At 36.6% G+C, this 26,996-nt stretch overlaps 1 protein-coding gene and 1 non-coding gene across 2 annotated transcripts in view; both read left to right on the top strand.

The window, feature by feature from the left end:
- The window catches only part of EPRS1 (glutamyl-prolyl-tRNA synthetase 1), a 78,816-nt gene that overhangs the window by 48,096 nt on the left and 3,724 nt on the right, over positions 1–26,996 (top strand). Inside the window, exons 19-30 of the mRNA XM_017526281.1 lie at positions 6,508–6,741; positions 7,912–8,174; positions 11,448–11,499; positions 12,471–12,680; positions 13,052–13,124; positions 14,715–14,794; positions 15,309–15,410; positions 15,922–16,077; positions 16,553–16,750; positions 17,414–17,587; positions 22,776–22,936; positions 23,908–23,986. Coding sequence (XP_017381770.1) covers positions 6,508–6,741; positions 7,912–8,174; positions 11,448–11,499; positions 12,471–12,680; positions 13,052–13,124; positions 14,715–14,794; positions 15,309–15,410; positions 15,922–16,077; positions 16,553–16,750; positions 17,414–17,587; positions 22,776–22,936; positions 23,908–23,986 — 1,782 coding nt within the window. The remainder of the gene's footprint in view (positions 1–6,507; positions 6,742–7,911; positions 8,175–11,447; positions 11,500–12,470; positions 12,681–13,051; positions 13,125–14,714; positions 14,795–15,308; positions 15,411–15,921; positions 16,078–16,552; positions 16,751–17,413; positions 17,588–22,775; positions 22,937–23,907; positions 23,987–26,996) is intronic.
- On the top strand, positions 7,702–7,803 carry LOC119470886. Its single transcript, XR_005199851.1, has one exon. It is a non-coding gene; the product is annotated as a small nucleolar RNA U13 (small nucleolar RNA).

Below are 26,996 nucleotides of genomic sequence, written 5' to 3'. Positions count from 1 at the left end.
GCCCGGCCAATTCTTACCGTTACTTTTAATGGCAAAAACCACAGTTACTTTTGCACCAATCTAAATAGCCTGTTGAGATCCTGCAGAACCATGATTATCTAAAACAACTTTGCTTTGAGGAATAAATGCTGCTGGATGTATGAGTTTAGGATATAAATTATTGATGTTTCCTACCTCATGGGGAGGTTACAGAGCATTTTGCACTGTATCTGTTGGACACTAAATATATACTCCTCTCTAGGTGTAATTTGAAGGGCTTTGGTCTTCAAATTTCTTTATTCTAAGTAGAATATATTGAGATTCTGGGCCAATTTTTGGTCAGCTTAATTATGGGTGGAATAGTAACAGCAGCAGCCCTTATACTTGCAGTGACAGTCAACTGTCAATCCATCACCCATCCTATTGGGTTAATGGGTTATATCATGCTTTCATAAAATAACACTGTTAATGTTATGAAAAGTCAGCCTATGGGTAAAAAAATCTAAATTTCTTTGGTTATTGGGCAGATACTTTTGTTGGGTATTTTAATACTAATAAATGTGATACTGAAATAAATCTGACATCAGTTTAGTCTGACTTACACTTATTGAATGCCTACTGTATACCATATCTGTGTTTCAAATGTAGTAAGTCTTAATGTTGTTCATAGGTTCTTGGAAACTAAGACTTTAAGCAAAATGGTATATAACAACAACAGGCTAATCGACATAAGCAACAATTAAGTTACCACGGTATATTTCTGATCCCAAAAACATCATATTACACAAACTTCTTGTGTTTTTTTATTGTTGTTGTCTTCATTTTTTTTCATTTTTTTAATATTTTGTCTTCATCTCATTTTCTTTTTCTTTTTAAAATTATTTTTACATTACGCTCTACAGACCAAAAACACTCCTAATTGAAACAAATGTGAGCTGTGTGTACATTTAAGAAAGATGAATAAAGACAAGTAAGATAATTATTTACCCAGTTATTCCAGTTCAGGGTTGTGGGTGGCCAGAGTCAATCCTGGTAGCTCAGGGCTCAAGGCAGGAACCAGCCCTGGACAAGACACCATTCCATTGCAGGGCACAGTCACACACACCAACACTCAAACTGGGAGCATTTAGACTCACCAATTCACCAAATGTGTACAGCTTTGGGATGTGAAATGAAACTGGAGTTCTGAGAAAACTCAAAAGACGTGGGGAGAATGCACATACACCACACAGTTAGTGGCTCTGGCTGGGAATCACATTTTTTGTTTCTTCAACGTTATAAATGACATCAAACAAACAAAACAATGTTATTCAAGGATCTGCCGTACTGCATGTATTTTTTCTCTGAATGCTAATAATAGTAAATGTTTCTTCTGAAGACCCAAGCCAGTTACTAGGAATGGAACTAGCATTTAGCCTGCACCTGGCACTGTATACTATATACTTTTTAGTCCTCACAAGAGCCATGTCCAAAAATATTCAAAGAATACTATTTTTTAAATTTGCTTGTTTTCGTAACAGGAGAAACTGTATATGAAAGTAACTTCCTGAAATTTGCAAAGCTTAGATTAAAATTTTGACTGATTGGCCTGTTATTTACCTTGAAAGGTAGTAAGAGTGGGGCATTCCATTGAAAGCACTAAAGAGTTATGGTTTTACTAGTTTATCATTATTTATTTAGCAAGTCTGTGCTTGTTTTACATTAATAATTTGCCTAAACCTCTTAACTATTCAGGTTTCTACAAAGGTGGTTATTTTACTATGACATGTTTTATGGTAAGTAAGCTGAGTAGCTGAAGTTTTAGGTTACCAGCTTCAGTTAGACTTTTTCTTGCTCTGTTTTTTGTTCATTTTGTTTTTAATCTTCTCTTTCCTGCTTCAGGATCAGATAGATGCTTCTATGAAAGAACTTTTTTTTTTTTAGATGGAGTTTTGCTTTTGTTGCCCAGGCTGGAATGCAATGGCACAATCTCAGCGCACCACAACCTCTGCCTCCCAGGTTCAATCGATTTTCCTGCCTCAGCCTCCTGAGTAGCTGGGATTACAGGCACTTGCCGCAAACCCTGGCTAATTTTTTGTATTTTTAGTAAAGATGGGCTTTCTCCATGTTGTTCAGGCTGGTCTCAAACTGCTGACCTCAGGTGATCTGCCCGTCTTGGCCTCCAAAAGTACTGGGATTATAGGCGTGAGCCACTGCGGCTAGCCTATGAAAGAACTTTTAAGCGTAAAGGCAAAGTATAAGCAAAAAGATGGGCAAGTAATGAAAACTTGAAGTCCATCAAGTCTTTTGCTCCTCTTACCCTTTTTCTCTTGCTCAGTAGGTTGCTGCATTAAAATAATGGATCAATCTGGTAGTGTGAGGTACATAACAGAGAGTACACCAAAGATATAACAATGCTGAATATTAACTTTAAAAAAGACACTTTAAACAAAATTTGTGGCTTTTTTGTTTTGTTTTGAGACAGGGTTTTGCTCTGTTGCCCAGGCTGGAGTGCAGTGGCTTGATAATGGCTCACTGCAGCCTCAATCTCCCAGGCTCAAGCAATCCTCTCATCTCAGCCTCCTAAGCAGCTGGAAGTATAGGCGAGTGCTACTATGCCTGGCTAATTTTTGTCTTGCTTATAGAGATGGGGTTTCACCATGTCAGCAAGGCTGGTCTTGAACTCCTGTACTCAAGCAGTCCTCCCTCCTTGACTTCCCAAAGTATTGGGATTACAGGCATGAGCTGCTGGGCCTGGCCATATACCTGTTCTTTGTAAATGAAAATTTTTTTTTTGGTGAGACGGAGTTGTGCTCTTCTTGTCCAGGCTGGAGTGTGATGGCACGATCTTGGCTCACTGCAACCTCTGCCTCCTGGGTTCAAGCAATTCTCATGCCTCAGCCTCCTGAGTAGCTGGGATTACAGGCATGTACCATGATGCCCAGCTAATTTTGTATTTTTTTCTAGAAGAGGTGAGGTTTTACCACGTTAGTCAGGCTGGTCTCAAACTCCTGACCTCAGGTGGTCTACCAGCCTTGGCCTCCCAAAGTCCTGGGATTACATGCATAAGCCACCTCACCCAGCCTATAAATGAAATTTTATTAGAATACAGCCACACTCATTAGGTTACATATTGTCTATGGCTGCTTTCGTGATACAGTTAAAGAGTTGAATAGTTTGCAACAGAGACTCACATCGCCTAAAATACTTACTATGTAGCCCTTTAGAGAAAAAGTTTGCTGATCCCTGCCATGGAAGAAGAACCACTATAGTTAACAGTTTTTTTTTTTTTTTTAAATAAAGTAACAACAAAATCAAATTATTAAATAAAAATAATTCACAATTGTTTTGTCACTAACGTTTTCTCTTTATGTCATACCCAGTCTATGTGGAGGGAGTTTTAATCACCATTTGCTTCTGTAGTTGCAGCATTTTAATTCATGGTACCTTGTGTTTTATGTCCCCAATAATTCATCTTGCCAGTCTTTGCTTTTATTTTTTACACAAATTTTTTTTTTTTTTTTTAACCCAAACCAAAATTTATCAGGAAAGGACACACATCATGTGCCCCTTTTGTTCTAGGAAACCACCGCCCTGCACTCTTACCCCATAGCTTTAAGATGTCTCAGGCCAAAAGATAAAGATTGCAGGGAAGGGAACTACAATCAAGCCTATCCTTTTCTTGATGTTGTTTGTAATTCTTATTTGGGATATGTGTAGTCTATTCCCGCTGTATCTGTATTTGGTACTGAATTCAAACTTGCTTTTGAGCTAAACAAATATAAATACATCTTAAATCAGATTTTGGTTCAGGATACTTCTTAAGACTTATAGTAGCTTGAGGATCTTGTAGGAAAATCTTGAGAATTTGTGTTAATTGATTTGTGTCCGACAAAAGTAGCAGGTAATTTGTGATTTAGGTAAATGAATCAGCCCAGTTGATAAGCAGGAGAACAGATGTTGTGTTCTAATTTAGGCTTGACATAAGGATCTGCGCTCTACCCTGTGCTGTATTGGCTTTCAGATTTAGGTTTCAGTAATTGGATATTTCTTACAGGTGTAGGTATTTAAGCTAAGCACAGACAATCAGTTAATTATTTTCTTAAAATGCCTTTCTTTGAAACCTGTGAACTTTTAGTTTACTAAATCTCCTAGCAGACTTTAAAAAATATAATACAAGCCTCAGCACTGTCTTCCCTCACTCACTTGGAAGGATTTTCTGTTCTGATTACCCCCACCCCACCAAGTGAGAATCTCTGCTTTCATGAGTCGTTACTACCTGTTTAAATCATGAGTTCTCTCAGGCCAGTAAGGAGCAAAAGTGAATGACTGGTAATAAAGGTTAGAAAAAACATGTTTGAAAAAATAATTTTTTGAAAAAAGTTTTTTTCATTTTGAATTGAGATATACATTCTATTTTGAAAGGTTGTAGTATTATTTCTAATTGATAATGTTCCAGGTTTTTTTTTTTTTTTTTTTTTTGACTTTCTCTTCTTTCCCCATGGAGCAATGTTTCCATCTAGTGGCTGCTGAAAAAAACAGCTGTTTGAATACTCTTACTCTGAATGCAATCAGAATGTAATCAGAAAATTGTCCATTTTATTAATTTTCCAAGTTTTAGTCATATTATTAGCATCACCTCCTTATTTCAAATTCCCATCTTAAACCTATACCAAAGTATTTTGTGTAGGTTGTTTCTTTTCTCATTAATCCACATCAGCAATTATTTGCTGAAAACCTTTTCTGTTTGTATTGGCATATGTTAGGTAAGTTGTCTTTGTCCACTAACAACTTAAAATCTAGCAATGCTCTTTCAGCTTCTGCTGTTGTATAATATTGAACTAAATAATAGTATACCACTCAATTTCTCTATGTAAATGCCTTTTAATGCAGAAAACTGGTATTAAGAGATAATTTGTTCTCTACCCATCAGTTCTTCCTTGTATATTCTAAGAGACAAATTCAAAGTAATACTCAAAGATCCTTTTCAAAAAGTAGTTTTCATTGCCTGTTAGTAGTATTAAAATGCACATTTAGGTCATTGTTTTCTGTAATGCTAAGCAAACTATAGTGGTTAAGATTACTTTTTTGGAAAAATAACCTGAATAATTTACTTAGTTATCTAGAATATTCCATTTCCCAATGGGAGGGAAAATATATGAATATATAACTTTATTAAGAGTATCTCATTCAGTAGCAGAGGATTTGCTTACCTTAATTTTCTCCTTTATAATGTTTCAAATTATAATCTTGCCAAACAAGGGTTTTTTTTTTCCCCTGTGTGAAAAATGTACCATGTGACTTTAAGCTCTAATAAACACCTGCTTATAGTGTAAATGGAACTTCTTTCAAATAGTTGTCTTTTTCTACAAATAGTTGCAGGAAAGTTTCTTCTTTTCCATTTTTATTTTAGCTAGTGGAAATTTCCCTTTTTCCCCCCTTGATTCTCGTATGTCTGATTAACTTGGCCCTTTTTCTTAAGATAAAGTCGTTTCTGCTATGAGAACTCTTTCCTAAAAACAGAATAAAGAAGAGACACATCAAGAGGACAAATCAGACAGTCTGTTCTCATCTTCTCTTTAAAATTTTTCTACCTTTATGTGGTGCCTGTTGTGACATTCTAATAGGCAGAAAATGTAAAGTAGCTGGACAAGGAAATGTGCTTTGCTCCCTCATAGATGCAGATTTTTTTGAGGATATACCACTGGTAGCCTGTATTCCTCTGACCCCCATTTAAGTATTCTTCCTGGCTTCTGCCTGGTTTTATTTAGCTATCTGAAGCATTATTGGAGTGTAGCAGTGAAAACTGGGTAGGGTGATTTGGAGACACTCTTCCTATCTTGATTGATACCTTGAGGTTCCCCATGGTACGTTGGTTTGTGCTGAGATGGTAGCACTATTTCAGGTAAGGCGTCTAGCTTGGGTCCTTTACCTGTGTTGCTGTCATTTTCTGCTAGAGTCACAGGTGTCTCGGTTGGGCTGAATGTATCATTCTTTTTTGTTATGATTATGTTGAAGTATTGGAGATTAAAATAAGGTAAGTGTCACACTAAAAACTTCAATATGCTTTCTTGTCTCATTGTAAATTTGTAAAATTTGTTAGTTGGGCCCAAATGTCCTTTTTTTCCCCAAAGTTGTATTTAATTTGTTTAATAAGCTGTGGAAAAATAAGGTTTGTATAAGCAAAGCCATTGATTTGATCTTGATTCTGATTTTGTAAATTCTGACTTCACTATTTACAGACCCAGGTCTTGACACTGACAGTTCACTTAAATGTTCTATCATTTATCTGTTTACCTGTGTAAAATAGAAAGTTACACTGTTGTATGCGAATATGTATTTTTGTTTATTTCTATGGCTTACGTATGATTTATGTTTTTAATTTTTCTTTAGCTTTATCTCTTATTTTGGGCAGATGATTTAACATAGGTTTCCCCATCATTAACTTACTGACAGGAGTGATTTGCTGATAATTAAAGATTTTTAAATGGCGTTGAAATTTCCAGAAATTTAACAAAAGTTTTATAAATATCTTTTTCTCTCTTTTAGGCTAAAATAAATGAAGCTGTAGAATGCTTACTGTCCCTGAAAGCTCAGTATAAAGAAAAAACTGGGAAGGAGTACATACCTGGTCAGCCCCCATTATCTCAAAGTTCAGATTCAAGTCCAGCCGGAAGTTCTGAGCCCGCTGGTTTAGAAGCACCAGAAGCCAAAGTACTTTTTGACAAAGTAGCTTCTCAAGGAGACGTAGTTCGGAAACTTAAAACTGAAAAAGCGTCTAAGGTTATTGTGTTATTTTGTTTATGTGTTTTTGATTTTTACATTTCAGGGTATTTTCTTTGCCTCAAGTGTTTTCTGCCCCATCAAATCTGGCTAAAACTTCACTCATATTTCAGTTCTCAATTCTCTTACCTTGCCTTTTAGAGAAACCTTCTTTGTTGATTGTTTCTTACCCCAACTAGATTTGACCGGATGTTTTCATATGACAGTGCCCATCACTGATATAGCACTTAAACCCACTATATTTAATTGTTAAATTGTTTGTTTCTCTCTAATCTGTAAAATCCAAAATAGTGACTTAGACCATAGCACAGTGCTCATTGAAGGCCCTTAATATTTTCCTTGTTTTTGATTCTTTCTCCTAAAGTTCTGTCAAGCTCAAATAGTAGGTTTTATTTTGAGCTCTTAGTAGTATGTGCTAATTCTGTAAGTGCTAATTCTTTTAACTTTTTAGGAGTAGGTTATTTTTGGTACAGATTGACATGAGTGGAAGACAGTTGTAGTTTTGAAATTTAACTTATAAATATAGAATTTGATAACCATTATCTTTATAATTGTGAAATGTTCAACTTACGTAATTTAATGGCTCTTAGATTCCTGTGGAATACATGTTAGATACCAGTGCTTTCTAGTAGAACTTTCTGTAGTGATAGAAATATGCGATAACAATATTGTCTAAGGCAGTAGTCATTAGCCACGTGTGACTACTGAGCGTTTGAAATGTGACTATGGTGATTGAAGAAGTGAATTTCTTATTTTATTTACTTTAAATTTAACCGCATGACTACTATCTGGATAATACAGTTATAAACTGTACTATTTTCCAGTCACAGCTTTTGCACAATTCCATCCCTGTTTATTATAATCTTTATAATTTCAATGGTTAGTGTAACACCTACCCCAGACCTTTCTGTCCCAAAACCCCTCTTTGTGTTTGCAAATCTGCTTTTAAATTTTGGACAGATCTTTTTGTGGTTTCTAAGAGTGATGGTTGGGTTTTCACACTCGTGTGAGATACGCCTCCCTCAAACCTTATTACCACCTAAGCACATTATCCATCTGATGCTGGGGGGGAAGAAAGAAAGCTTTAGGCGTCGTATTTGTTTAAGTGTGTTTAGACAGTGACGTGAATTAAATACTGTCTTCCCTTTTTCCTCTTTTGTTAAACTGAAGGATCAAATAGATACAGCTGTACAAGAACTCCTTCAGCTAAAGGCACAGTACAAATCTTTGACGGGAGTAGAGTATAAGCCTGTGTTGGCCACTGGAGCTGAGGACAAAGATAAGAAGAAGAAAGAAAAAGAAAATAAGTCTGAAAAGCAGAATAAGCCTCAGAAACAAAATGATGGCCAAAGGAAAGACCCTTCTAAAAACCAAGGAGGCGGGCTGTCATCAAGTGGAGCAGGAGAAGGGCAGGGGCCTAAGAAACAGACCAGGTAATGAAACGCAGAAACTTCATTTCAAGCAAAGCAGAGAGCTATGAATTAATTCAACTCTTAATATTTTTTTAAAACAAATTTTGATTAGTTTACCATCACATTAAGTTAGAGAATGCTAAAGCTATAATGTCAGCAGATTGCATTTGTTAATTTTCCATTTAATTTTTTTTTTTTTTTAGATGAAGTCTTGCTCTGTTGCCCAGGCTGGAGTGTAGTGGCGTGATCTTGGCTCACTGCAACCTCCGCCTCCTGGGTTCAAGCTATTCTCCTGCCTCAGCCTCCCAAGTAGCTGGGATTACAGGCGCCTGCCACCATGGCCAGCTAATTTGTGTAGTTTTAGTAGAGACAGTGTTTCCCTGTGTTGGCCAGGCTGATCTCAGACTCCTGACCTTGTGATCTACCCGCCTTGGCCTCCCAAAGTGCTGGGATTACAAGCATGAGCCACCGTGCCCAGCCAATTTTCCATTTAATTTTTAAAATAGGTAACACGTTTGTTTGATTCAAGACTCTCAGAATATGAGAAGTTCTTGTGTGTGTTTCCCATCTTTCTGATTTTCCCCACCACCATAATGAATAGGTAGTCAACCACTGTTACCAGTTTCTTCTGTATTTGTTGAGCAATTTTTCATTTGATTATTCAAGTAAATACAGATGTGTATATATAGGGGGGTGTGTGTGTGTATACACACCCCCCTATATATACACATCTGTATTTACTTGAATAATCAAATGAAATATATATATATATATATATATACACACACACACCCCCACCCACATACACACACACGTTTTCTCTCCTCCTTTTGTAACATAATTGGTAGCCTAATTATACTCATTGTTTTGCACTTTAAGCAGAAGTTTTCAAAAGCCTTTTGTGGGGACTAAGTGAGAGCTTCATTCTCAATTTAAAATTTGATAGTTTAAATATAAGACAAAGCTGGCTAAAGACAAAACAGTGGGATAGATGGCTCCCTAAGGATTTTTTCATCTGTATGAATAATGTACAGCCATGCACCATGTGTCAGTCAACAGTGGACCATATATATGACATTGCTCGCTAAGATTATAATGGAGCATGTATAGAAACTTGATATATGGCACTTGATATTGGCATTGCAGATCAAGTAGGGGAAGCTATTGATATTCAGTAATGTTGCTGGGATATTTGGTTTTCCATGTGAAAATATACGTGTGTCATCTATGTTTGTGTAAGTACAATTGATGTTTGCACAATGATGAAATCACCTAACATGTTTCTCAGAATGTATTCATGTCATTAAATGACCTGTGATTGAAATTTTTTATCTGTAATTGCTGTCCCAAAATTAGAGTGAACTTTGTGATGGGTTTCCTTTAATGGCTTAATAAGAACTGTTACTGAGATACTTTGGTTTTACATTTGTTTAGCTGAGTATCAAATTCTGCTGCTGCTTATCTCACATGTCATATACAGTGTCTTTTTAAACAAGGGAATGTAACAGTTATTTTTCTTTTTGACTATTAAATGAAATAATCAGAGTTATAGCAGAGTAGAAGAGAATGTAGAACTTCTCAGCTTTTACTTTCTTAGTACTTATGAAAGTGCTAGGTTTCGTAGTTATTTTGTTGAGGTATGTGAGTGAAACAATAGAGAATGCAAATGCAAATACATTAAAATTTTTACCCAGTAAAACCTTGTTTGTAAACTCTAGAAAGATACCATGCTTTCTCCTGAGTAATTGTTGATATTTCAAGAAAATGATGATTATCTAAAATAGTTTTTTATTGCAGACCTAGTTTATTTTACAAGCATCTATCTCTGCAACCTTTTTTCTAGTTAAAAGAAAAATTTGAGGCTGGGTACAGTGGCTCACACCTGTAATTCCAGCACTTTGGGAGGCTGAGGTGGGCGGATCACTTGAGGTCAGGAGTTCAAGACCAGCCTGGCCAACATGGCAAAACTCCATCTCTACCAAAAATACAAAAAAAATTTACCAGGCTTGGTGGCACACACCTGTAGTCCCAGCTACTTGGAGGGGCTGAGGCACAGGAATCACTTGAACCTGAGAGGTGGAGGTTTCAGTGAGCTGAGATCCTGCAGTGCACTCCAGCCTGAATGATAGAGTGAGGCTCTGTTTCCAAAAATAAGAAAAACTTGTATAAATTTGGCCAATATGCACACATAAATACATACGTGTGTGTGTGTGTGTGTGTGTGTGTGTGTGTTTATAGCCATTGTTTTTATTACTTTTTAGGTGTTAATTCCAGTGAGACAGTGATGTTACTCTATACTTTAACCTGGCATAAGATTCTTCGTTTTTAGTGGGAGAATATGTGTGAACAGGCTCTGTCTCTATTACAAGTACATTACCTTAAAAATAACCTTGTAAAAGAGATGTCTGCATAGAATCATAGCTTTTGTTATGTTTGGCTTTGCTAGATTTTGTGGACAATATCTCACAACTTTTTAAGAGATGTCTCTACTGTTTTTTGGTTTGTTTGTTTTGAGGTGGAGTTTTGCTCTTGTTGCTGAGGCTAGAGTGCAGTGGTGCGATCTTACCTCATTGCAACCTCTGCCTCCTGGGTTCAAGCGATTCTCCTGCCTCAGCATCCCGAGTAGCTGGGATTACAGGCATGCGCCACCATGCCTGGCTAATTTTTTGTATTTTTAGTAGAGACAGGGTTTCTCCATGTTGGTCAGACTGGTCTCAAACTCCCAACCTCAGGTGATCTGACTGCCTTGGCCTCTCAAAGTGCTGGGATTACAGGCGTGAGCCACCATGCCTGGTGTTGCTACTGTTTTTTAGGTTAAAAACATTATCTTAGGGGCTAGGCACGGTGGCTCATGCTTGTAATTTTAGCACTCTGGGAGGCCGGAGCAGGAGGATTCCTTGAGGCCAGGAGTTCGAGACTGGCCTGGGCAACATAGCGAGACCCTGACTCTACCAAGAATTAAAAAAAAAATAAGCCAAATGTTATGAGCGCCTGTAGTCCTAGCTACTCAGGAGGTTGAGGTGAGAAAATCTCTTGAGCCAAGGAGTCCAAGGTTGTTGTAGTGAGACAGGTCACACCATTGCGTTCCAGTCTGGGTGACAGAGGGAGACCCTGTCTCAAAAACAAAACATAAAAGCAACGTTATCCTGGGAATGAATATAGAAGAGTTACACATATAGAAATAACCCATACTGAAGAAAACTAATCCATTTTGAACTTAAGAGGTTTATTTTCATTCAACCTAAAAGCAATTGCTGAATGAAGAGATTTATCTTTTACTTCTCGTATATGCAGGTTGGGTCTTGAGGCAAAGAAAGAAGAAAATCTTGCCGATTGGTATTCTCAGGTGAGTATGCATTCAGCTGATTTTTATATGTTAAGTCTCTCAAAGGCTGCTTTGTTTAAATTCTAAAATCTGGGCACAAACTTCATAGTAGTAATGTATAATTCTTTTAATAATATGTAATGTAGTCATTTAACATAAAACCGTTTTTCAACATGTTCACATAAAGTCTTGAATAGTACCACGAGACAGCGATTGATTTTTTTTGTTGTTGTTTTTGAGATGGTGTCTTATTCTCTCAGCCCAGGCTGCAATGCAGTGGCGCAATCTCTGCCTCCTGGGTTCAAGTGATTCTCCTACCTCAGCCTCCCAAGTGGCTGGGATTATAGGGGTACACCACCATGCCCTTCTGATTTTTGTATTTTTAGTAGAGAAAAGCTGTGACCAGCCTATTTTTTTTTTTTTAATGGTGAGGTAAAGGGATTAATTCAAAGCCACAAAGATACAGTCAGTAGCAGGGGCAGGATTGGAATTCAAGTTTTTTTGGGTTTTTTTGAGACAGTGTCAGTCTGTTGCCCAGGCTGGAGTGCAGTGGCACGATCTTGGCTCACTGCAACCTTCACCAGGTTCAAGCAGTTCTTCTGCCTCAGCCTCCTGAATAGCTGGAACTACAGGTCACTGCCACCACGCCCAGCTAATTTTTGTATTTTTAGTAGAGACAGGGTTTCACCATCTTGGTCAGGCTGGTCTCCAACTCCTGACCTCAGGCTATCCACCTGCCTTGGCCTCCCAAAGTGCTGAGATTACAGGCGTGAGCTGCCGTGCCCAGTGGAATTCAACTTTTAATGAGAGTTTAGAACCCTGTTATATGTTGTTTCTCAGTATAGTCAGGTCTGTTTTACTTCCATTATGACCTTCCACATTAAGGGGATGTATCCACATTAAGGGGATGAATTTTGGTTATCATACTCTTGCCACTTATACTAGAATTTTGATTCAAGGTAGGCTTTAAAGACTGTTTTTCTTTTACAAAGGTCATCACAAAGTCAGAAATGATTGAATACCATGATGTAAGTGGCTGTTATATTCTTCGTCCCTGGGCTTATGCCATTTGGGAAGCCATCAAGGACTTTTTTGATGCTGAGATCAAGAAACTTGGTGTTGAAAACTGCTACTTCCCCATGTTTGTATCTCAAGGTGCATTAGAGAAAGAGAAGACTCATATTGCTGACTTTGCCCCAGAGGTAAGTGAGCTTGCTTTTTTATTTTTTGCAGTGTTCTCTGACAAACTCGAAAACATATTTTCAGCTTTTGAGTTTAACAACCAATTTTGAAAAATGGAAAGCCATTTTTGGTAAAAAAAAAAAAAAAAAAAAAAATTCTGTTTCTCCCTTTATAGCAAGTAATGATTTTGTTTGTCACATTAATTAACTGACTTGTAATATTTAGAAGGTCAGTAAATGTGTACCTTTCCTCACCGTAATAGCAACAACTATTTTAACTTGCCTAAATTGATATAACAAAAATTAAAACAAAGGAAAGTTGCCTGCATTTGTACTGTTGCTCCAAAATGCTGTTGAAAAAACATGTATGAAAAATGATTTTTTCTTACTAGGTTGCTTGGGTTACAAGATCTGGCAAAACAGAGTTGGCAGAACCGATTGCCATTCGTCCTACTAGTGAAACAGGTGAGAATAGGCCTTGTAGTGCAGGGCTGAAACATCAGAGGCAGCTTCTAGAGTTGAGTTTCAGCTTTTGCTTTGTGATAGATATAATCTCTGTTGACAATATAAAATTTCATGAGTGTTGATAAAGATTGATTGTAAACTTGTCTAGAGTTTTTTTAATTTTTCTTTTCTTTCTTTCTTTCTTTTTTTGAGACAGCATCTAACTCTGTCACCCAGGCTGGAGTGCAGTGACATGATCTCAGCTCACTTTGCCTCCTAGGTTCAAGTAATTCTCCTGTCTCGGCCTCCTAAGTAGCTGGGATCATAGGTGTACACCACCACGCTCGGCTAATTTTTGTATTTTTTTAGTAGAGACGGGGTTTCATCATGTTGGCCAGGCTGGTCTCAAACTCCTGATCTCAAGTGATCTGCCCACCTTGCCTCCCAAAGTGCTGGGATTATAGGCATGAGCCACTGTGACTGGCCAACTTGTCTAGAGTTTTATTCTCTTCATCATTAAATTATTGGATTTTTAATTTAAATGCTCATTTTTATGCTGTAAATTTTTAGAACTTTTCAAGGAATTTTATTCTTAGAATAATTTTTATTGGAATTAATTATAATATTACAAATACAAATGCTTTGTGCCATAATTATTTTCAAATTTTAATAATACACTTAGATTTTCATTCATGTAGGGTTTTCATAGGTTGCTAAATACTTTACATCATCTTTTGTTATTCTCACAACAGTGTTGTGAGGAAGGTAGAGGCAGTTACTGTGATTTCCATTTTGCAGGTAAAGAAAAGTCTGAAAGATTAAATGATTTTTCTGAAATTACATATGGTAAATGGAATTGCCATTGGAAAATTTGAGGTTTTGGGTTTTATAATGTCTTTCAAAGTGATCATTCATCTGTAGAGTTCAGGATTGTTTGTTGTTCTTTGATATTTCTAGTGATACTTTTGTATAATACATGATTAATATTCTGATACCAGTTTTCTGAGACTGTTTGGCAAAGTTTCGTTTGTTTTGGTTTTACCAATTATAGATCATGAGCAGGCTCTTCTAAGACAGGCATCTTCACTTTGCATTTCATAGCAAGAGCTTTCATACTCTGAATAGATGCATCAGATAGATGTAAATTAATTCTGCTTCTCATAACTGCTGGATTCAGCAAATTGTTTAACTTCTGTAAACTCAGCTTCCACATCTTTAAAACTGAGATTATGATACCTACTTATGGGTTGAATATGAGAATTGAACAGGTTAATGAATGCAAAGAACTTAACATAGAATATGACCTTTATTAGTGTTTTTAAAAACAAAATGTAAAAACTGTCAAAGTACATTGTGTTACGTGAAGAATGTAAAATCTTATGTGAAGAATGTAAAATATGATTAAGTTTAGATTGATATCATTGAGTAATACACTTTATGAAATAATACTATTCACTTATAAGCACTGGAAATATGTTTACACAAACATACGTTTTATTTTTCAAATTATTTGTTACATTTTAATTCCTATTATCTTGCTGGTTTAGCTCTTACCAGCCTTGAAGGAGAAGTAAAGCCGTAAATGACTGTCTATTTTCCCATGTCTTTCAGTAATGTATCCTGCATATGCAAAATGGGTGCAGTCACACAGAGACCTGCCCATCAGGCTCAATCAGTGGTGCAATGTGGTGGTAGGTGTATACTCCCTCTTATATTCTTTAATTATTATTCGCCTCCTTTTTTTTTTTTTTAAAGCATATTTTGTTTTTATTTTCAGCAGATTAGGAGTATGGAAGTATTTTTGAAGTGTTTAAGATCAGTTGTGATTTTTGATTACCATATAAAATGGTAATAAAAATTGGAAAATGGCTGGGTATGGTGGCTTACCCTTACAATCCCAGCGCTTTGGGAGGTCAAGTGGACAGATCATTTGAGCCCAGGATTTCGAGACCAGCCTGGGCAACATGGCAAAAACCACATCTCTACTAAAAATAAAAGAATTAGACAGGTGTGGTGGCATGCACCTGTAGTCCAACTGCTTGGGAGGCTAAGGTAGGAGGATCATTTGAGCCTGGAAGGCAGAGGGTTTCAGTGAGCCATGATTGCGCCACCACACTCCAGCCTGGGTGACAGAGCAAGACCCTGTCTCCAAAAAAAATTGGAAAGCTCTCTGTAATGACCAAATTGTTTTCTTACCTTTTCCAGCGTTGGGAGTTCAAGCATCCTCAGCCTTTCCTACGTACTCGTGAATTTCTTTGGCAGGAAGGGCACAGTGCTTTTGCTACCATTGAAGAGGCAGCAGAAGAGGTATAAAGTTATTTTCCATATTAACTATGTTCCATTTCTTTGTTCAGGATCTGCTATCTTGTTATTTAAAAATATGTGTAACACCTGTTAAAAGCCAAATCAAATTAATTCAAAGCAGTTACGTGGATTTAGGTAACTGCTTACTGGAATGTTATTAATAAGGAATATATGCTCTTTTAAATTTTCAGGTGAAAATACTTCTGGGCTTTAATTTGTAGAAAATTATTTTTCAGGAAATTTTCCTTTTGATACTACATATCTTTTGTAACATTTATTTTCTTATATTCTAATCATATACATTTTTTAAAGTTATTTGACTTGTTTTTACATTGCTTCGTTGAATATCTTTCTTAATAAATTCACACTGGCTGCTTTAACCTTTTCATAAAAAGAGGTTTTTATTGTTTGAATTGGTTTTCCCACACAATTATTCTCAAGTAGTGTGGTTTTATATATCTTAGTGAATAAATATACCCTAAATTTAAATACATTTACATTTAAAATGTTACAGGTCTTGCAGATACTTGACTTATATGCTCAAATATATGAAGAACTCCTGGCAATTCCTGTTGTAAAAGGAAGAAAGACAGAAAAGGAAAAATTTGCAGGAGGAGACTATACAACTACAGTAGAAGCATTTATATCTGCTAGTGGAAGAGCTATCCAGGTATCAAACTGCCACATAGGATTCATAGGGCACTATAAGCACAGTCCATGGACAGATCCAGTAATTTATTCTGTCATCAAAGAAGTAGACTCTTTTAAAAAATAAGTATTTCATGTACTTTCGTACAATAATTTAAAGCAAATCCATCCCATTCCTCTGTCTCTGTGGTCCGTTAAGTCATGGTATGTATCCTGAATTACTAAAATATGAATTCCTTTTTAACTGTTGTAGGTAAAATTACTGCTATAAAAGTGGCTGCCCAGAGCAAGACACTTTTGTATTAATAGTATTTTTTTTTGACTAATCTGAATCTCCTGTTATAGTAAGTATGCTAATATTTAAAAACCTCATTTAATGTAAAAAAGGGGAGAAAACAAGTCTAGTGCCATTTTAAAGCATGTGATCATATAGTAATCATGTTCAAGGGGAAAATGGGTTATTAAAATTAAAGCTTATATTTCTCTCTCTATTTTAGGGAGGCACGTCACATCATTTAGGGCAGAATTTTTCCAAAATGTTTGAAATCATGTTTGAAGATCCAAAGATGCCAGGAGAGAAACAATTTGCCTATCAAAACTCCTGGGGCCTGACGACTCGAACTATTGGTGTTATGACCATGATTCATGGGGACAATATGGGTTTAGTATTGCCACCCCGTGTAGCATGTGTTCAGGTAAGGAAAATATTTCTGTTTTTCATTCATTTTATAAAATACAACCCATTATTTTACTAAAGGAAATTTGAAAGGATGATTTTCTCAATGTCATTCAGGCAGATATCTCTGATAATAGAAACATAGAATGCAGTCTAGACCCTAGTTTGTGTAACCGTGTGTATCATTTACATTATTTATTGTTTCTTACTCCTTTAATTTTAAGCTACTTATATAAACATTTTTAGAAGTCATTTTTAAAAAACTATAATAGGTTAAATGAGCTGGGCATGAAGGCTTACACCTGTAATCCCAGCACTATGGGAGGCCAAGGCAGGGCAGATTGCTTGAGCCCAGGAGTTTGATATTAGCCTGGGCAACATGGCAAAACCCAGTCTACAAACAATTAGCCAGGTGTGGTGGCATGCACTGATAGTCCCAGCTACTAGGGAGGCTGAAAAAAACGTAAATATATATATGTACATTAAATATAGTAGGTCAGATGAAAATACGTTTAGCATGAATAAGTGATTTGCAGGTAATTAGTAGACATGTATAGATTAGAAATCACACAAGCCAATTTGTGTTAAGAATATAGTCACTAGTAGGTTTTGACTTCTGAGAGCTCATTACTTCTATATGCTCTTTCTTTGTTTAATTTTGGGACATTGTGCTGGATTCTAGGTGGTGGTTATTCCTTGTGGCATTACCAATGCACTTTCTGAAGAAGACAAAGAAGCGCTGATGGCAAAATGCAATGATTATCGAAGGCGGTTACTCAGCGTTAACATCCGAGTCAGAGCTGATTTACGAGATAACTATTCTCCAGGTTGGAAATTCAATCACTGGGAGCTCAAGGTAAATTTCTCAGTTGTATCCGTTACCCTCACACCTGCAATTTGAGTTTAGATTTTCCTCTGCATATGTTTTTATAAAACTTAAGGCTTTTCATTACTTTCCTCTATTTTGATAGTTGTGAGTTTTTTTTCTTCTTCACTTAAAACTGTTGAGCACTGACACAGTTCATAGCTTTGTAATAGTGATACCTAACTTTAAAGTAGGTTTTATGGAAGCTATTTTTATTATGTTAGATTAAAAATGGTCTTGAAGCCCTTGTTTATGATTAACAAACATCATGTGGCTGGTATACTAAAATGTTTATGCCAGGAATTCATATAATAAATAAGTTATTTATATAGTATGACCACCAGAATAATGGTGCATGGACATCTCTTAGCTGTCTTTATAGCTAATAGTGAAACATCTGAGATTAATTTTATACTTGAGTTTTCACACCACATTGTTTCATACCAGTTGATTTTTTATTTTGGGTATATAAAGCCAGTCTAAATTCTGCTTTATTGTTTGTAATGTAACTTTCATTTATTGCACATTGTCATTAATAGATTATTTGTGCCTTTAAGTCCGTTTTATAAACTTCTGGGATTTAACATTTTTTCTTATGCGGAAAGAGGGAATCTTACTAGATCTAGAAATTAGGGATTGAGACTATATAAACTCATATTATAGATGATGGGATGAGAGAATGTATTGAGATTGCAGCTGCAAGCTTTCAAATTACGGAAGCTCAGCAATATTGGAATTATTAAGGATTTATATGTCTGGGATTCCCAAAGTTGCTAATATTTATCATCTTATTTGTTTCAAATGGCCCCTGAGGTAAGTCCCTTGCGCTGAGGAATAGTGACTATATTTTAATAATACTTCCCTTTTAGTAATATAACTGCTTCTTTACATGTTCTCCTAAACATGAATTTTTTTTCCATGTCATTTCCTTTTTAATTGCATTCTTTTTTGCTTACTTATAAATTGGTATTGTGTGATGCCAATAGCAGTTTCTCTAAACTAATTTCTATTTAACTTAGGGTACAAAATGTTAAAGGAGAAATTTATTGCTGGCTACTAGCACGATTAAAAGGAAAAAAATTATCCACACTCATTCCTGAATTCCTCTTTGTACCCTTTCCTTTTTTATTCATTTCCCATCCTTAGACTGACTTGGCTTTGTCTTTGTCACTCCTCTTTTAGTGCCCTGGTGAGCCTAGACTACGTTGGGGAGGTATTCTTAGTATGAGTTGGGTCTGCCACAGCTTCCTTGTCTGTATTCCTCAGGAAGGAAAAGAAAGCACCTACGTTCTAAACTTGATGCCTCAAGTTAAAAAACACTGAGAAAGAGAGTTCACTATCTAGTGGAAGATATTAGTTATACTTTTTAATGCTTCTTTAGTTCCATTTAGTCAAAGAGTCTAAGAAAAAATATTTTAGGAGATCTGGATTTATAGTTATTTGACAGTGACTGACTAAAGTATGTGAGTGATGTATACATGTATTTTGAAACTTACTCCGATTAATAAATGAGGTATAATATGGTTTGGTTGTGAGGCCAGAACCCAGCAACTCCTATAATTCTGCTTTAGTACCCCTTCCTATACGGTATTTTGAAAATATAAAGGGGAAAATAATGTGAGTGAATTAACTACTTTTCTTTTTACTATGTGGAAGGATTAAATTTTGTGTTGCTGTTGAAACAAAACACAAATCTTATACAGTTAAATTTGTAACTAATTTTAGAAAAAAACTATCAACAAAATATTTGCCTATTTTCCATGATTTGGCTTCAGATTACCTTTCCAGCTTTCACTTTTCATTATCGCCTTTCATATGCCCTTTTCTCTCTTCTTCACAAACAGCCTGTTTTTCCCACCTCTCTGTCTTTGCCTGTGGTATTTCTTCTACCTGGGTTGTAAAATTTTTTATCATGTAACAGTCACAGACTTACAATAAAGCAGGTTCTGTACAAATAATTAATTTTTCCTGCTTGAATCAGTTGAAAATAAGATACTAACCTGATGCTCCATCACCCTACAAACATATTCTCCTACATAATCACAGCGCAACCAACATAGTACAACCAGCGTGTTCTCCTGCATAATACAAGTTCCGTATAGTAATGTTCATACACTGCTATAGTCTAATTCTAGACCCCCATTCAGATTTCAAAGCTGCCTGACTTGTGTTCCTTTATAGCAGAAGGATCTAGTTCAGAATTATGTGTTGTATGTAGTTATTATATAATATCTTTAGTCTCTTTTAGTCTGTAATCATTTCTCAGATTTTCTTTATCATGATCTTGACACAGCACATTTCTTATTAGCCTTTCTATTAACTAATTTATATTTTTATGGATCCATGGTTTCCATTATTATGCACTGGGTTATAGAATCTGTTACTAACATTTTTTGTTTTGATGCTTAAAGTGTCTCCGGCTTGACCAATAGGATCCCTTAAAGCTGGGTTTTGTGTCCTTTTGGCATTCTCCATCTTTCTTTAGGTAGCTCCTTCCTTCTTGGCACAAGATGTTGTGGGCTTATCTTGTACTTTCTCTACCCTGGCCCAGGAATTACCTATGTCTCTGAGAAGTTCTGGTTCTTTTTAGTGGAGAATGGTATTTAGTGCGGGGTACGCTCATTGCTTTTGAGCTATCACTTCTCCCAGGCCTTCTCAGTAGATGGCACTACTGAATATGTGTATATATGTAGATATCCGTACACACATACAGATACATGTACACTTTTACCACCATGCTTCTATATCTATTTATATATGTTGAAAACCAAGAGTTTATAGCTATACTTTGAATTCCAATAAGAAACCATGATGGACCAAGTGCAGTGGCTCATACTTATAATTGCAGCACCTTGGGAAGCAGAGGCAAGTGGATCACCTGAGGTCAGGCGTTGGCCACCAGCCTATCCAACATGGCGAAACCACGTCTCTCCTAAAAATACAAAAATCAGCTGTGCATGGTATTGGGCGCCTGTAGTCGCAGTTACTCAGGAGGGTGAGGCAGAAGAATCACTTGAACCCGGCGGGGGCGGAGGTTGCAGTGAGCCCAGATTGCACCATTGCACTCCTGCCTGGGTGACAAGAGTGAAACTGTCTCAAGGAGAAAACAAAAAAACAACAACACACACCACAGGATGCATTCTAGTTTTTTCCCCATTTTGTGCTTGTAATTCCCTTTTCTGACAATGAAAAACCTAGCTCTAATTATCCTTAGTACATGAATTTATTTGATTAGTCACCCTGTATGCCACCAGTCTCTCATTGCCATTGTCACCCGTTCCCCTGTGTGAATGAGCTCCTTATCTGTCATGGGTTCTGTCACTCTATGCAAGGCTGTCATGCTGGATGTCCTCTCTCCTGACGCAGTCTCAGACACCCTACTGCAGGCTACCAATGGCCCTCTCCTTTTTCAGTGTGGAATCCAGTCTTATTGCATTTCACTGTCATGTGCTTTTAGTGTTCTTCAATCAGAAGTAGTTTGTCAGACTTCCATTGTCACTTATGACATAGGCATTTTTGTAACTATAGGTCAGTTATTTTATAGAATGTTCTTTAATTCTGATGAATAATTTACTTACTAATTTTTACCTTCTCCAGTAACTTTTCTTCTCTCTTGCAGCTGAGGAATAGTCTCTCACCGCTGACTTTCTGTATTAATTTTTATTGTTTGTATTTGTGCCTTACCATACAAAGTATGAAGCTTCTTGAGGACAAGATGTATTTCTTACTCATCTTTAAAATCTCATTGCACTTAGCACTGTATCTTACAAATGCATGTAATAACATCCAGTATAATACATTGAATGAATAAATGAAAATAATAAAATAATGTAATACTTAGCATACAACATTTTGTTCCATAATGTTTTTTTCTTTTTCATCTCATTTTATAAAATAAGTCTTCTCTAGGGGTAAATAAGGACTTCTAGATTAATATCTGAAATTTTTCCTATGGTATTTTTGGGTATACCACCCAACATCTAAATTGTATATAGAAGCACCTAACTTATGAAAATCTCAAGTTAATTTTAAAGGATTATTTTTTCAAAAAAATTATTTAAAACCAACTGTTTATCAGATATGGTTCTGGGCGCTAAAAATGAGGTGTTTCCCTCAACCTTAAGGATTTTAATCCCCTTATGGGATATACATTCATAAGGATTGAACATTCACAAATCTTAAACTTGCAGTCAGTCCCTAAGTTGCTTTGGAAGAACTAAAGAGCATAGGGAAGTGGTTCTTAAACTGTAGTCCTAGGACCAGCAGTGTCTGCATCACTTGGAAACTTGTTAGAAATTCAAACTCTTGGCCAGGTATTATGGCTCACACCTGTGATCCCAGCACTTTGGGAGGCGGAGGCAGGCAAATAAATTGAGTCCATGAGTTCGGCACCAGCCTGGTCAACATGGCAAAACCCAGTGTCTACTAAAAATACAAAAATTAGTCAGGTGTGGTGGTGGGTGCCTGTAATCCCAGCTACTTGGGAGGCTGAGGCTTGAGAATCAATTGATCCTTGGAGGCAGACGCAGTGAGCCAAGATCATGCCACTGCACTGCAGTCTGGTCAACAGGGGAGACTGTCTTCAAAAACAAACAAACAAATTCTCAGGTCCCATCCGCAACCTACTATAATAAAAAACTCTGGAGGTGGGACCCTGAAATCTGCTTTCACAATCCTTCCAGGTGATCATAATGCATGCTAAATATAGAGTATCCAGAATGAGGGCTTTGCAACCAGAGAACACCACTGTATCAGAAATGAGTCAAACTGTGTCATGGTACTGATCCCCTCAGTGGCTTGTGGTAGATTTAGTCTCAAAAAGCCTTTGTGTAACCCTATTACCATGCAAATACATTTTCTGGATGCTATTTTGTGAGAAAAGTTGGAAATGCTGACCTAGAAACTATTCTCTCTGTTTCTCCATGAAGAACTTCCTTTCCTTAGAACCACTAAGGCGGTAGTAGATTTTTTTCTTTAGGTTTATGCCTTTTTACTGGAATAGGTTTCTATAGTATCTCAGCAGTATTTCCTTGTTTTTTTTTTTTTCCCTTTGTTTTTCTATGCCTTTATTTTCTTATTATTTTTTAATATAATTTACTGTAGATAAAGCCATGAATTACATCTGTATATTCAACTAGAGACATTCATATATCATTTAACTGCCTTTTTTGTCTTATAGGGAGTTCCCATTAGACTTGAAGTTGGGCCACGTGATATGAAGAACTGTCAGTTTGTAGCTGTCAGACGAGATACTGGAGAAAAGCTGACAGTTGCTGAAAATGAGGCAGAGACTAAACTTCAAGCTATTTTGGAAGACATCCATGTCACCCTTTTCACAAGGTAGTTGCTCAAAATTGCTTATGTCTCTCTCCAAATCTTCTACCACCTTTATACCAAGGAATATTTGGGGTTGCCCCAATTGGAAGCAATTGTTCCTTCCCTCTGAGCCCTCATGCTGCTTAATTCGCAGCACGAATTAAGCAGCATGAGGTTTTTTACTTGTATTATGGTTTTTTTTTCTAAGTGCCATCTGCTTACTACTAGCTTTGCAACAATGAAATTTCTGTCCCCTGGATTAATTTGTGTTAATTTTAGGTCTATGTTTATTTATTTTTATTTTTTTAATTTTATAAAAAATGAAAAAATTCTAAATAAATAGATCGCTGCGTATAGATCTAGGTTTTTATGAGATATAAATATGAAGGTTTAAGGCATTGACTATCATCTGCTGGGTACACATTGGCAGCACCTGGGAAGCTTTAGTAAATACCAGTGCCTTTTTAGAGATACTAATTTGTCTGGAGAGGGCCTGGCAACTATACTGTTAAAAGCTTCCCCAGGGGATTATAATATAGCCAAGGCTGAGAACCTCCTGATTGTGGTTGGGCATGAGGAATAGAGGAAAGCCTTAGGGCTGCCCTCACCGATGGAGAGTCTTTTAGAATCACAGATCTCAAGGCAGAGGCACCATATTAGTGGCTTAGAGGCACTTGTTTTCTTTCAAATAACACTCCCATAGGTGATGTGTTAATGCCAGAAAAAGAATGTTGATCATTAGAGATTTAACAGCAGTAACAAAAGTTATGATAACCTGTTATGTGTATAACAAATTTCCCATGCATTTAAGGCTCACAGTAGTGCAATGATAAGATAACTGTGGTATACTAATGGTCACTGTGAGTGACAGACTTGAGGTTCAAATTGAGTCCTTCTGACTGCCAGGTTATTATGTTTTCATTAATTATGTGTTTTATAAAACTTTGTCATATTTGTGAGAACAATTATGTCTTCTTTTCTAATTTGTTTGGTAGGGCTTCTGAAGACCTTAAGACTCATATGGTTGTGGCTAATACAATGGAAGACTTTCAGAAGATACTAGATTCTGGAAAGGTCAGAGACTTTCAAAAAGTTTTTAGTATAAAAATCTTTCAGTAAATTGTATTTTAAGGTTCATTGCATTTATACATGATATTAATCCCTTTTTAAGTCAATCGCATAAAAAGATAGTACATTACTCAACATTTTTATATATATAAATATGTAGTCTCATATATAGTCTTTGTTTTATATTTAAATATATGTTTTATATATAAGTATATTGTGTGTGTGTGTGTGTGTGTGTGTGTGTGTGTGTGTAGAGAGAGGGAGAGAGTGAGTGAGTGTGTGTATTTGTTTTTTACTGATTTCCCCAAAGCATTACAACATTATACCATTTTGGGGTAATACTTTGAACTGGTTATGTGAATTTTTTTCCCATGTTTGATATGCTACTTTCTAAAGAACATTGATTCTGTATGCCTCCTAATTTCTTATTATTGAAAATCTCTGTTATTTCAGTTTCATGGAAGTTCCTAAAGTAACCATTTATATATGCTTTAGAGCTATCATATGCGGCTGCCTAAAACAAGGTGAAAAATCAGTTTCTTTCCATTTCCTGATCATACACACTCAGCTCTCAATTGATTGAACTTTCTGAATAATGAGAAGAAAAGCGTTGCTCATTCTAAGCCTGTTTTTCAGAATGAGGCTACCTGGCTCCTTAGAACTCCATAGGCTTTCCTAATTGGTTTTATATATTGGGGATATGTAGCTGTTTCAAGCTGAACCTTTAAATTTTCATAAAGAAGAATTTCAGATATGTAACATTTTAAATGGTATACATGTTTGAATATACAACCAATCTTGTTTCTTCAGGTTACAAGTGAGAAAACTATGGGCTATTGTCTAAGTGAATACCCCAAACTATACAGAATTTCTATCACTCTTCTGACTAGGTTTAATGCATTTTCCTGTGTATCTTTTTTGTTTTTTAAATTCATGCTGAGAATGAGCATGAGTTTATTAAAGCTTTAATTTTTATGATCATAATGTATTAATATGTCTCTTATTTCTTGAGCTGGGAAAAATCTCTGGCTTTCATTTTACTACTCTGTAAAAGGAGTACAAAATATGAAAATCCTCTTCAGAGCCATAATTCTTCAGTATTTAGCCTTCTGTCCTTTTTGGATTATTGCTTTTATAATTTTTCACCTTTCTGGGTTCTGTAATTTTTCACTTGACTTAAACTTTCTATTTTGTGGGGAGATGTAGGGGGCGGGGGACAGAGTCTTACTTGGCTGCCCAGGCCGGAGTGCAGCAGCTCGATCTTGGCTCACTGCAACCTCCGCCTCCCCGGCTTAAGTGATTCTCCTGAGCAGCTGGGATTATAGGTGCCTGCCACCACACCCGGCTAATTCTTGTATTTTTAGTAGAGATGAGATTTTGCCATGTTAGTCAGACTGGTCTTAAACTCTGACCTCAGGTGATCCACCTGCCTTGGCTTCCCAAAGTCCTGGGATTACAGGCGTGAACCACCGTGTCCGGCCTCAAACTTCCTACTTTTAATATAAGGCTAGAGAAGGGGTAGTCATCTGCAGCACTGTGTTTTTTCTTTCACTTTATTTTTTTTTTTTTGTTCCATTAGTTACTGAATTTAAAATTTTCCTTTATTGTAGAAATATGGTAGTCATGTTTGCAGCAGCCTATTAAAGTCATTGCTAAGAGTTAATAAATCAATAGAGTAACAGTTAATCCATTGCATTCAAAGAAATGAATGTTGGCAGGTATTGCTGGAATCATGTCTTTTATTCTAATATTGGATAAGTTACTGTAGCAGTTTCAGTAACTATTCTGAAGTAGAACCTGTGGTGTTTTGGCTGTATATCCAAAGAACACAGGACCGACCAGAAGACAAATTTTTGTTTCTTGTATTCAGTGGACCGTTCCATCCCTCATCTTACCTTATGTTTGTCAGCTTAGATGTATTGACCATCAAGCAACCTTTGAGGTTGTTGTAAATAAAATTGTATTTACTAGGAGAGGAGAAGGAGGAAGAGATCTTTGGAACTTAAATGTAGGTGAAAGATTGATCTTTCTACTTTTCTTTATTGGCATAAATGAAAAATTATATCTGGTTTTACTAGGACTTGATTTTAGTACATTTTTCCAAGGGAGAGAATCTTAATTCAATGAAAAATAAATGCTATGTATATATAATATTTATCACTACTACCATGTATTACTAATCTCTTGTATTTATGATTTTTGAGTATTGCCATTTCTTGTTATTGACATTTTCTACAAGGAATTTAAGACATTACATATTACAAAATATTGTGTCTTTTTTTTAATGAATTAATTCATTTTTTGAGATGGGGTCTCGTTATGTTGTCTAGGCTGGACTCCCAACTCCTGGGCTGAAGTGATTCTCTTGTGTTAGCCTCCAGAGTAGCTAGGACTACCGGCGTGCACCATCAACTATGTTTTTGTTTTTAAAGCCAGGCACTGTGTGGTGCCTACTTACAGCCCCAGCTACATGGGGAAGCTGAGATGAAAAGATTGCTTGAGCCTAGGAGTTTGAGTCTAACCTGGGCAACATAGTAAGACCCTCCCCTCCCCTCCCCTTCCCTCCCCTTCCCTCCCCTCGCCTCCCCTCCCCTCCCCTCACCTCCCTACAGAGTTTTGCTCTGTCACTCAGGCTGGAGTGCAGTAGCATAACCATAGCTCACTGTATCCTCAATTTCCCTGGGCTTGGACAATCCCCTGCCCTCAGCCTCCTGAGTATCTGGGACTACAGGCGCATGCCACCACTCCCAGCAAATTTTTAAATATTTTCTGGAAATGGAGTCTCACTATGTTGCTCAGGCTGTTCTCAAACTACTGGTCCAAGCTATTCTCTTGCCTTGGCCTCCCAGAATGTTGGGATTACAGGCAAAAGCCACTGCACCCAGCCAGTAATTTTTTTCTTAGAAAAGGAGAAAATAGCCGGGCACGGTGGCTCAAGCCTGTAATCCCAGCACTTTGGGAGGCCGAGGCGGGTGGATCACAAGGTCAAGAGATCGAGACCATCCTGGTCAACATG

This window comes from Cebus imitator, unplaced genomic scaffold, assembly GCF_001604975.1.
Source record: "Cebus imitator isolate Cc_AM_T3 unplaced genomic scaffold, Cebus_imitator-1.0 Scaffold42, whole genome shotgun sequence".
In the NCBI taxonomy this organism is placed as follows: Eukaryota; Metazoa; Chordata; class Mammalia; order Primates; family Cebidae; genus Cebus; species Cebus imitator.
The sequence above is the reverse complement of the archived record's forward strand: the minus strand, read 5'-3'. Positions and strand labels throughout refer to the sequence as shown.